This window comes from Nanorana parkeri, unplaced genomic scaffold, assembly GCF_000935625.1.
Source record: "Nanorana parkeri isolate BGI_ZX_2015 unplaced genomic scaffold, ASM93562v1 scaffold85, whole genome shotgun sequence".
NCBI classification, from domain to species: domain Eukaryota; kingdom Metazoa; phylum Chordata; class Amphibia; order Anura; family Dicroglossidae; genus Nanorana; species Nanorana parkeri.
This window is the reverse complement of record NW_017306353.1, coordinates 961,308-974,171: the sequence shown is the minus strand read 5'-3', so window position 1 is coordinate 974,171 and position 12,864 is coordinate 961,308. Positions and strand designations below refer to the sequence as shown.

At 40.1% G+C, this 12,864-nt stretch overlaps 2 protein-coding genes across 2 annotated transcripts in view; one reads left to right on the top strand and one right to left on the bottom strand.

The window, feature by feature from the left end:
- TMEM204 (transmembrane protein 204) overlaps positions 1-5,770 on the top strand; it is a 21,671-nt gene extending 15,901 nt beyond the window's left edge. The window contains exon 3 of the mRNA XM_018552373.1: positions 4,809-5,770. Within this exon, the coding sequence (XP_018407875.1) occupies positions 4,809-5,053 (245 nt within the window). The 3' untranslated portion in view covers positions 5,054-5,770. The remainder of the gene's footprint in view (positions 1-4,808) is intronic.
- The window catches only part of IFT140 (intraflagellar transport 140), a 111,934-nt gene that overhangs the window by 55,228 nt on the left and 43,842 nt on the right, over positions 1-12,864 (bottom strand). Inside the window, exons 17-18 of the mRNA XM_018552356.1 lie at positions 11,763-11,894; positions 8,284-8,486 (exon numbers count right to left, since the gene is read on the bottom strand). Coding sequence (XP_018407858.1) covers positions 8,284-8,486; positions 11,763-11,894 — 335 coding nt within the window. The remainder of the gene's footprint in view (positions 1-8,283; positions 8,487-11,762; positions 11,895-12,864) is intronic.

Below are 12,864 nucleotides of genomic sequence, written 5' to 3'. Positions count from 1 at the left end.
ATATATATTTATATATATAATCATTCAGTGACAACACTGAAGAAATGACACTTTGCTACAATGTACTCACTTTTGTTGACAGCGGATTAGACATTAATGGCTGTATCTTGAGTTATCTTGAGGGGACAGCAAATGTACACTGATATACAAGCTGTACACTCACTACTTTACATTGTAGCAAAGTGTAATTTCTTCAGTGTCGTCACATGAAATGATATAATAAAATATTTACAAAAATCTGAGGGGTGTTCTCACTTCTGTGAGATAATGTGTATGTATATCTATATTAGGGCTGGTAATGATTAACATTTTCTATTCGATTAATCGAAATTTTTTCAAATCGATTAATTTCGATTAATTATAACTGGTTATGTAATATAATGCAGTCCATTGTTGTGTTGATGGATTGGTCATTTGACGAACACACTCAAAGAGGATTAACATCTGATGACACGGAATAGGACTTACCAATTTACCACTAGCACTGCACCCACAACTGGGTTAGTGGGTCAGAATCTCTTCAGTGCCAACACCTACCCAAAATCTTGTGTTTACAAAAAAGATCCTTTAGTGGCTGAATTTGTAAAGTATATGATGAGCTTGAAAATATTAACTTCCAATTTAATTTCCAATATTAGAAAACATTTGTCAGTGCCTTTCAGGGCACTTTGGTAGGCAGTTCACAAAAACCACTGACATTCCCATCCCGAGCCTTCTCCTCAAATAGTTGGGTTGGGTTCTCCCTAACAAATGCTATTGCATTCAGCACTGGGAGTGTCCCCACACCCTCTAACTATAGGTATAGGTTGTCACATCAGAAGAAGTGCTAGAAGAAGCTTACAGTCTAAATACTTGTAGGCCATCCCCGATGAAGCCTTCTTAGGGGGAAGAGATGATCAGTCAGGCTGAACTTTTCCTAACCAACTCCTAATGTTTTTCCCTGAGAAGCCAACACAGGGGATGTCCTTAGAGTGTCCCGATCAGCAGGGGCACAAGGATGATTGCTCCCTTTTGGCCTGTTAAATATACCACTGAAAGTATTCTTTCTAAATCTGTTTGGTAATCACGAAAAAATACCTGTTGTTCCTGCCAGAAATCTTGTGAGCTGATGACTTTTGCAGTCCCCGCCTGTGCTGATTATGATCAGTTATCAATGTTTCAAAGCTATCTTCGTGGACTACATAACACTTCTCCCAAGGTTTTGAAGGCACGTAGAGGGGGAGATGTCAGCTAACAATGACAATGTTGTTCTACCATAGATATAGTGCAGTGAATACATTGTCACCTTAGGACAGCAAGTGTGTTACTGGTAGGATCGCAATGTAAAAACGAAGGAAGTAAAACTAAAATTCTCTTTAAGATCTGCCAAAACATCCAACCAAAAGATATTTCCATACATTTAAATTATTGCTTACTTTGTATGGAATGCTGATTTCTGTAACACGCATAAAGACTCATCCCTCCCTTTTAGATTGTAAGCCCTCACAGGCAGGGCCCTCCTTATCATCTTGTCTTGAATTGTAATGTCTTCCTTATATTGTAAAGCCCTGCGCAAACTGTTGGCGCTGTATAAATCCTGTATAATGATAATAATCTAAAAACATTCACCATTGTGAACTGGTAAACTTCCTATGGAGACCAGCAATGGTGTTTTATCCAAGTTCTCATTGGTCGTATAGAAGCCCTAAACTTTTATTTGTATCCACCTACGTTGGTGATTTTCCACAGTTGCCACTCAGCTTTATTAAAATGTAGATTTTCCTAGAGAATGATGACAAACTTTTGCCCAGTGTTCACAAATATACCCCAACGCATCACAGAAAAAAAATAATCATTATAATAAAATGCAGTGGACTTAGTGAAAGATTTACACATTTTTGGTATTCAATCCATGAACACCTGCAGTTTTAGAATGCGGGCCCACTAGTTTATGTAATTAAAATAGTTTCCATTATCTCAGTCGGCTTTGCACCGGGACCCTTTAAGCTGCTTCCTCAACAGTTTTTCTGTCCTGTGCCTCAATCAGTTTTTCATGTCCCAAGCTTTCAAGGCCCAGTTTGCATAACAGGTAGTAACAGGCATTTCCTCCTCCTGTATGGGGACATCCTGGCGCCCTCCAGTCTCTGTCCCTCGGCCCAGCGTTCAGAGCAGACTGCAGCACAAAAAAAGGAAGCGAAGGGCAAGCTAAATATAGCATTGGGGAGTGTGCATGCTGCTGTGTGCCAGGGAGAGACAAAATAACAACACAGAGTGCTTCCTTCCCAATAAAAACAGGCAGGATAACCGCAGCCAAATCTAGAGAATAGAGTGCTGGTGATCGCTGCTTCTCATGACTGAGCTACACTTCTGATATGAAATCATTCATAGTTTCGAACCTAAGGACACACTATTTAGGTCACAAACAATGCTAAATTGACATTGGGAGTTGCAGAAATTGGCACACAGAGTTGAGGCCACAAAAGATTGTGGAGCACATAGAAGAGTGGCATCAGAGTCTGCCCTTTTTTTATTTTGTTTTTCTTTTTGTTGGAGTATAGATCTAGGTTTGTACCAAGCATGTTAAATCCCTTACTGTTGACTGACTCGACTGCCTCTCCTGGAAATCTGTTCCAGGCGTCTAAGCTACTCTTGTTTTTAAAACAATTTGTTTTAAGATAAGTGTTGAACTTTTCTCCTGCTGGTTTGAGTTCCTGTCCATGTACTCTTGATCTTAGCTTCATATTGAAAATGATGTGCTCATAAACCTTATTCACACCCTTAACATGTGTAAAGGGTTTAATCATGTCATCGCTTTCCCTTGTCTTATGAAGACTGTACATATTAAGTTTCTGTAGTCTTTTGTGTTCAAAACCGTCTTAACCATTTGCCGTCGGCCCGTTGTAAATAAATGGACGGACAGCAAGCTCCTATCAGCGGGGCACGTAAATGTATGCCTTTTTTTCTGCTTGCGCGTGCCTCCTAGCACGCGCACACGAGCAGAACACATTGACAGGTGTTAACGGCTGTTACACATACAAGCGGTCGGCGGCTCTATAGCCGTCCGATCGCTTGTATGTGCTTCCCTGCAGTGTGCGCCTGCCCCCACCTCCCCCCTCCAGTGCCATTAACTTCCATTCCGGGTTCCGCTGTCCCCTCTGCGGGACAGGAAGAAGGTTTAGCACACCTGTCTTTAAGTGGTTAAAAATACCCCTATCTTTACGGGATTCACACAGTACAACTCTGAATTCTTGAGATACATAAATCTAAACAACACCAGACCAACAGCTTAATATACAGTTCAACTACATTTATGGTAACCGTTTTTGCTGTCAAAGTATTTGTAATTCTGTCCTGACAGTCCTGAGATGTACACTGCCCTCTCAGTGAGCCAAGTTAGGTTGGTGACCTGACGTTTCTCTGCTTCAGTTAAAGCAATGAGGGCATGTAACCTCCATGCCCCCAGCCTGTGACTGGACAATAAGGGAGTAGCTGCAGACTGATGAGCTTATCATTCTGCTTATTCTCTTCTGTTTTCCCTTTGGCATGTTTCTTGCCATCACAGATTTATTTATTACAGGTATTTATATAGCACTGACAATTTACATAGTGCACATTCACATCAGTCCTTGCCCTGAAGGAGATTACAATCTAAGGTGCCTATCTCACATGCACACAGGGCTGATTTAGACAGAAGCCATTTAAACTACCAGCATGTTTTTGGAGTGTGGGAGGAAACCGGAGTACCTGGAGGAAACCCATGCAAGCACTGTACTGCAACACACCTGATTGGCCCCTAGTGTTGGCCCTCCTTCTCCAAGTTTGCAATACACAGGATTACAAGAGGCTCATGCCAAGATAAATGGTATAGTTAATGAATATATAACTGATTTTGTTTTTAGATCTGCCCAGATTTCTGCTTTAAAGGTTCTCTTCATCTGAGTATAAACCATTTGTATATACACTCAATTTGGCCACCCAACCTGCCTGCTGAATGAATCTAATTTTGATTCTGACATTCACTGTGAAACCTCCATCTTTAAGAACCATGTTGGGTGGTGTGCTAAGAAACAAAAACAAAAACAAACTAGCCTGTTAAGCCTAGCTTCAGTGCAATGAACTGATGGTCAGTAGAAGTCAGATATCACCAACTGATTTACTTCTTAAAGTAATTCAATACGTAGAACTCTAACAAATAAACATTTCTGGTTAGTATGTCAATGTGCTTGAAACATTGTCAGATTTTTGCTACTAAAAGAGGATTTAGTTCTGGGTGGTGCCGGATCACACTGACACATTAGGTCTCAATGATGTGGAGAACCTTCCAAAAGACGAAGACTTCATAACAGAAATGCAGACTTGCACTTAAAGGCTAAAGCAGCTACACTTTCCTCTGCCGAGTCAGGCACTCTCCTGCACGCCAAAGTCCTAAAGGAGGATGATTATGTTACCCCTGAAATGTACTGCCCTCTAAAGGATAATTAAAAAAAGGCAATAATCCGCGTCTGAGCACCTCCATTTAGGAAATTTCCCCCCACTTCCATTCCCACAGAGAAAGTGGCCACAGGGCCTATTCCAAACCAATCGCAAACAGCAAAAAAGCAGTCAAGGTTGGGTTGGGCTGTCTATGTCCCTGTTGGGAAGATTGTCCCAAACTTACGGAGGATGTGGTCACTAGTATAGAAAGCTATACTATGAAAACTCAACATTCTACAGTTGAACTTGAAATCTGTATGCCAATTATTTAAAAAAAAAATACAAAAATATGATATGCTATATATAAAATACGTAAGAACTGTCAATTAACCAGCATCATTTCTATCTTCTTGCAGGTTTCGTTCTGGTCATTGGACTGGTGACCTTCTACCGCATTGGCCCCCACACTAATTTATCCTGGTCCTGTTACTTAGACATCGGTGCTTGCCTTCTGGCTACTCTGGCAGCTGCTATCCTCATATGGAACATACTCCACCGGCGTGAGGACTGCATGGCGCCCCGAGTTATCGTCATCAGCCGTACACTGACTGCTCGTTTCCGCAGAGGGCTAAACAACGATTATGTTGAGTCTCCATGCTGATGACAGCAATGAACACACATTGTCAGATGCTAATGACTAATCTATATAACTTTATCCAAAAACATTCAAGGGACATGAAATGCAAATTCATTCATGAGTATAACATAAAATAAATATGCATCACTTTATTTAGCTATGTGAGGAGAACGTAACACAAAGCCTGATTCTAAGATTGTGGCACACTCACATTATTTAAGGATGCTTTGCTCATGCTATCGCTATTGGACTCATTTGGGATACAAATAAAAGTGTTTTCTCAGCTTAGGATTGGTACCTGGAGATGTCCAATATTGCATTTGCACATATTCTCGATCTATTTTACGATGGATATCCTCTATAATGGAGAATCTATTAATTCCACATCATGCATTCCTTTAATATGATCTATAATACAAGTGAGCACTTTTTTTTATCATAAAACGTGTTATTATGGATGAGTGGAAACAGCAATCGACTAATAAAATGCTAATAAAAAAGGTCCTAGCAACATCTTTGGTAAAAGAGAAGAGATGGAGCCTCCAGTCCTTCAGGAAAGTAGACAACACCTGGAGACTAGAACGGTGTGGTGTTGACAGGATGCTCAAAGGACTGTCTGGGATGTACCAGTTTTATAATTCCTAATGTATAAAATAACCTATAACAAAATATTGTAATGTTTTTGTTATTTATCACATTTTTGTAAAGTTTATGTCTAAGTAAAAGACCAGTTACAAGCACAAATGGATTTGCTTTGTCACCCACAAAGAAAGTTTAGCTTGGCATTTAAGTGATACTTCAAATTTTCTGCAGCGATTGATGGTTAACACGGTACAAGATTCTATTACTCACGCAGAAAAAAAGAAAAGAAAAAAGTGTAGCCATCCGTGAACTGAGAACAGTCGAAATAAGAACAATGGCAAAACATCACAAGCTTGTCCGGTGTCCTAATCATTATAGTAACTATATAGTCATTGCAATCTATGCAATCATTAATACTTATTATTGCCAACATGTTTTTTTTTATTATGGATAGAGTGGAGAAGAATTACCATCTCTGTCAGCTTTTTATTAGTGTCTATGTATCTCCGTTAGGAAGGTTCACAATTAGTATTTGTCCTTACAACCACTGTCACTGAGACGGAAGGCAGTGTTTTTGCACTAGACACCAGAACAGAAGTAAAAAAAGAGATCTTTCAGTGGCAACATCTGTTTCAGAACTATGGAAAGTGGGAATTCCACTCATTTTAGGGAGATTAATACTCATTTCATGTTGTGCCTCCAGCACAGAAAGTGAAGGCAAAGCCCCCCAGTTAGAACACAGGTTCTAACACTTTTTCACTCTATTTAAAGCAAAAAAAACCTCCACTTAATAAACTCAATTTTATTGATTGAGACTTCCCCAGTCTTCTTGGCGTGTCACCCTCCACTCTGTTCAGTGAGGTCCTTTCAAAACTACTGAATATGACAATGTCCACTGTATCCAGTTGGATATCCTCCACTTACCTTTGTAAGGTCATTTTACTTAGTGCAGCAGATTTTATGCCTTTCACTTTGGGAACCTTTTATACTCCTTAGTAAAGCCCATGCACTGTAATTATTGTGGCACCCCCAACTCTGCTCAATATGGCAACCCCAACTCTGCTCAATATGGCACCCCCATATGTTTTTAGTGCAGACCCCTCTCCTTTATACATGTTGAACGCACTACTGTGCTGGACATTCTCCGCCTTGTGAAGTAAATCGGCCTTCCCTATAAATGATGTGGCCTAAGCCAGGGTAATAATTTTGGCTCCTTCCATGCTATACAACAGGCAACTGCAACTAGACAAAAAAGGGCACTCCACCCTGTAGAACATGGCCCACTTTGATGCAACAGCATGTGGCATGTCCCATGCTATTAAGGCATAACCAAAACTTTTTTTCAGTTTTGGATAGAGCTGGGAAAAATTAAAACCCCTCAGTTTATTTGTTTTTTTATCTATGTCCAATGGGGGAGATTCCTTCCACTTCCTGTTCCAAAGTTGCAATAGGAATCGAGAGGAAATCTCTTCAAAGCAAGGAGCATTATCTAGCTGTCACTGGAACAAGTGTGCCCAGTGGAAGATATACCTTTACCTCTTGTTCTAGTGAAAACTGTAAAATGATGAATTCCCCATAAAATTCTGTCTCAGTGAAAATAGTGACCATGACAATTAAAGAAATGTAATCTCCCCACATGGATGCAACTCTTCCCTACTAAATCCATAACTTTAAAAAAAAACAGTTTTTGCTATATTACGTATACTTCTATACTTTATCTATGGCATATTCCACACTGCTTAAAGGGGAAACCTCCACTCTGATAATTATGATGCCCCTTCACCCACTGTTACACAATCACCCTCTTCTACTTGTTCACACAGTTTTATTGACATTGTCCCCCAGACCCTTAATGGAAGGAAACTTCCAGCGCTTCATTTTGTGAGCACTTCCTATTTGGTGTGAAAACCTCTCCATTAAACAAAGCAACTGGCATTTTACTGTAGATTTCCTATGAAGTTAATACAAGAGGATATTTCCTTTGTATGTGTGGAAGAGGCATTAGTCTTCTGTACAAGCAATGCCCATAGAGAAGAAGGTCAGGGTCACTTCCCCTCAAGCCCAATAATGCTGAAATCATCATTCAAGAGACTTCCGTACAAATATGATCTGTGCACTCTGTCTGGACCCAGATCCCAGCAGCTTACCAACCCGGCCATCACCCAGACAACCACAGCAGGATACATTAATATTGTTATACAGAATGAAAGAGTGAGAAGGATGTATGAATATAATATAACAACACAATCTTTTTATATTATAACTAAAATGCAGTTATCATCTAAGTATCTTAAGCCCCCGATGCTAATTTAGACCTCCCCTTTACAGGACTTCTCCTCACTAAGTGACTCTTCCCAAAGCAGTTGAGTTTGTCGCCTCATGTTCAATTAGAGGCTTTGCGGGTACCGGTAAGTTACCTAATTTTACATTTTGAAGTACAGGTTAAAAATAACATAACGGTTTACCTTTTCTTAGTCATTTTTTATTAGAGTCCATTCACAACTTCTCGTTCTGGTACACTGTGTTAACGCATGTGTGTACCAAAATGCACAGGTGTGAATGGGCCCTTAGCCTTTGTATACAAAATTCCTGTAGATGCCAATACTTTTTGCTTTAAGTAAAAACTATGTTGTAAAAGTGACCTTGATGGAAAAAAAAAAAGCTGGTCCTACCTTTTAATGAGCTTGATGGATTTAAAGGCTTCATCCATGTCTCCCACAGTGAGGTAGAAACTGAAGTTAAGAAGGGCATCCCGGGTTGCCTTTTCACAATCTTCCAACCCAATGAAATCTCGTAAGGGCTTCGTTGCCACCATATGGGGGATCGCTGGTATGTCTGTTTCTCCAGAGACAGATTTCTCATCCTCTTCCCCTGGCTGTGAACGTATGACATCATAAGCAAACAAATACAAATCTAGTTCATACAACTGCAAGGAGGTGGGAGGGGCTCCTAACATAAATTGGACAAAAAATGGTTCTTTCAATTATGAAAGTGTGTGCTTCATTGGGAAGTAGAATGTTTAAGGATTATCTAGATCTGTGTGCCTCCAGGTTGTTTGTCAGATCCAGGTTGTTTGTCTGATAAGATGGCAGCTAGAAGTATTAAGCTGGCCATACACTATACAAATTTCAGCCGGTTCTTGATGATCCGGCCCAAATTTGCACAGTGGGTGCCGCCGTCAGCACCCTTTCGGCCACCATCCCTCGATCAACTGATCGAAGGAGCTGGTCGGAAAATCTTCAAACTAACAGAGTCGGCAGCCAGTGAACTTATGGCTATGTGTGGGTATTCTGACAATGCGAACAGCAGGAGATTCCTCGATCAATGCTCTTGAGCTTTGATGGAGGAATCGATTATATTTTCTTTGTTTGGCCCGTGGGTTGAACGAATAAAATATTACAGTGTATGGCTAGCTTTAGTCCCAATCAACTAGACTTGTTCTGTAATGTTAAGGACGTTTCACTACTCATTCAAGTGGCTTCCTCAGAGCTAATGAGTTTCAGGAATATCTCTACCCTGGCGATTTAACAACAATTCACACCTTCGGCTATGTAATGTGAACAATTCACGTCTGTCCCAGACTTCATGGCCTCATGGTGATTGGATTATGTAATTAGAACAGGGTGGTTCCACAAACTTTAACACCTCCTACCTTGTTCTTGGACAATCACTATCTGACACTTTGCATGGCGATTGGATTAAGGAGGCTGAGTTGCCTGTGCGGTTGCTCATTTCATTTTCCATCAGTGTTGCGACTATACGGTAGACAATGCACTTGTAGAATGTTTTGTACCATTATTTAGAATCTTAGACAGGGAACATGGGGGATATATCAAAGGTGGTGTACTGTTTTAAACTATCTTACCATGTGTCTTACCATCTTGTTGTGACTGGGCTCAATTCAACACAATTTTCTAATCGTTAAAATAAAAGTTATTCATTTCTAACTACATTGTATGTATTTTTCAAGACCCTTCTGGTATCTTTAAAGATCCCCAATCATCTCTTTACTTGTTTTGCATACAACTAGGATGCTGGTATCCATATACATTTAGCATTAATAACCTTACCTCCATATACTCCATTTACTGTCAATATGTAATAAGAACAGGGTGGTCTCATAAACATTAACACCCCATCTTCTTCTTGGAAAATAAACATCTGCCTTGACACTTTCCATGGTGATTGGATTAGGGTGACTGAGTTGCCGTGCGGTTATAAATGCTGGGATATGTTAACGTCTTCAACATTACAGAACAAGTACAGTTGAGGGCCCATTAATACTGTTGCGTTGTGGGGTTGTTTTTTACTGCACTGTGCTGCAATGCCAGCCCACTTAAATAAATAGGCTACTTAATGTAAATAGAGTTAAAGGAGACCTATGGGGTTAGGACTTTTCCCCATAGTTCTCCTTAGGGTAACGGGAGGACACAAACTGGCGTCCTCTCGTCACCCTAAGCTCAGTATACCACGAGCTACAGCTAAAGCCGTGACAGGATCGAGAGGTGAGCGAATGCCGCTATGTGTGCGCTCACTTCCCGATCTACTGAGCCGACCTGTGACAGTCTCATTGTCACAGGCTGGCTAGAACTACGAGGTGAGTGAAAAGCACTCACCTCATAGTTCTCCTTTAACGTGTTTGCTACAAAATTCAGGAGAATATAGCTGAATGGGCCCTATATGTGACTAACTCCTACTACCGTAGATATACCATGACCTGGACAAACAAGAACCTTCGCAGACATAACCCGACAGCACTTTTGGTGGACTGACCCTTTAATATTACTCATGAAAATAATATCACTGTCTATGATCACAATGGTATTATCAAAGCGTAAACTAAAAATAATGTCACAAATCTGCAAAGATGACATCTTTATACTTACAACAGGCTGATATACACAGCCCCTCCGGAACAACAACTGAAGGCAAATGGTGAAAAGACAAACATAAAATAAATATACCACGCAAAGCAAAAAAAAAAGAATTTAAAAAAACACGCAAAACAAATGCTGATGGAAAACAGAAAAACAGTCAATGAAAACTCATACTAAAACATTAAAAACAATTGTTAAAAAACAGTATTTATCAGCCATTGACAGCACAAGGCACATTAATAGAATGCATGCAACAAGATCGGGTTGATTTACTGAAGGAAAAGAGACTGTTCACCTTGCAAAGAGAAATTATAGTGAATCAGGTGAACCTGTATTCACAATCCATAAACAATCGTGTGTAAGGACAAACAAGAGGATTTTTTCTTTACGGTATTATTCTTACAGGCATTTATACAGTACTAACAATTTATGAAGCACTTTACATAATGTACATTCACATTAGTACCTGCCCTCAAGCAGATTACAATCCAAGGTCCCTATCTGACATGCATACTTACACACACGCGCGAGCGTGCTAGGGTCAATTTTAGATTGGGGCAACATCAGCCAAATAACCTCTATGCAGATAGTATCCTGGATTTGACACTATCTGCATTTGATTTGAAAGGAGGAGCCCATCACTGCAAGGCAAAAGTGCTAATCACTAAGCCACCGTGCTGATGGGTTGAGTGAATACAGCACAGATTAGTATCTATTCCTTAAAGCTGAACTCTGGGCAAAACTGTTTTCAACCTTTGCAGTGGGGGCTACCCCCACACTGCAAGGGTTAAGTGTTCATTTCTGTCTAGGTGTTGAAAAAAAAAAAAGTTATACTCACCCATTTTGCAGAGCTGGCTGGATGGCTGCTATTCCAGTCTTTGAAGCCTGTCTCCGCTGCAGCAAAGGTATGTCCCCTAGTGTCCTCATGTCCTACTCACACTGTATAGAATGTGATGACTGAAGGATCTTTGGACCACTGCAGAGGAGGGGAGAGAGGCTCCAGGGACCGGTCGTGGAGTAGGCCAGCAACAAGGATCAGGTGAGAATAACTTTTTTTTTTTTAAGCACCTAGACAAAAATCAGCACTTAACCATTGCAGTGCGCGGGTAACCCCACTGCAAGGGTAAAGAACACTTTTGCTTCAAATTCTACTTTAAGTAAATCAACCCCTTTGCATTAGAGAAGGTTCATGAAACATTATGCAATTAATAAATAATACAAGGAGCTTCCCTGTATTAGTAGCCACATTTGTGACAAGATGGCAGACTACGCACCTTCCTTGTGAAATAATAGTGTGGAACTTCTATGCCAAGAAGTGACTGGAAGGCTGCAGGCCTGGGGTAACTTTCCTGAAGTAGCAGACCGTGTTCCTGGGTGCTAAAAAATGACATGATCATAACGTCTTCCTGTAAAGATATAAATAAATGCTCAGGCAATCTCCCAATATCCAAATCACAAGAGGAAGTAAAGTGACACTAACCTCAGGAGTTAAAAAGTTGTTAAACCCTCCGTTTTTTTGCACATATCTACTGCTAGCAAAGTATTGGCAGTGTGGGTAATAATTCACCTTGATATAACAACTGCCCTCCTTGTTAGTATACAAACGGTGTGAGCCCCAAACACAACGTCTTCTACATGGTTATGACTCAGAGAAGAATTTTGGTACGTACTGTTAAGCATATCATGGATAATCATGGATGTACATGATTTGGAAAACACAAAACGTTGTTGATGCTTATATCCCATGAAAGCTATTGTAACTTTACTTATGCTCAACACAATGAAATATTTTTTGGGGAAAAAAAAAAATAGTTGAGATACTTTGATGCATTTTTAAGGTTTAGTGTCACTTTGACTTTTGATAGACCATTTTAACATATTTCTATCCTAAATTAACCTTCAGAGAAAATAAATAGGACATTAACTTTTATAGAAAAGAGAATACAAGGGGGAGAATTGATCAAAACTGGAGCAGACAGAATCTGAAGCAGCTGACCATAGAAACTAATCAGCTTCTGTCTTCAGGGTGTTCAGTTAAGGTTTGAAAATAGATAGAAGCTGATTGGCTGCCACTGACAACTGCTCCAGATTCTGTTTGCTTCAGTTTTCATAAATTCTCTCTCATGTGTAAATGTAATATAAACACACACACACACACACACACACACACACACACACTTGGGGGGAGTTCATAAAAGCTGGAGGAAACAGAATCTTGAGTTTTTAATGGCAACTAATCAGCTTCTCTCTTTCAGTTTTAAAGCGCAACTGAACATATTGAAAAGAGAAGTTGATTGGTTGCCATAAGCAACTGCTCCAAATTCTCCCTGCTTCAATTTTTATGAATTCACCCACTGTGTAAATGTACACAGGTGG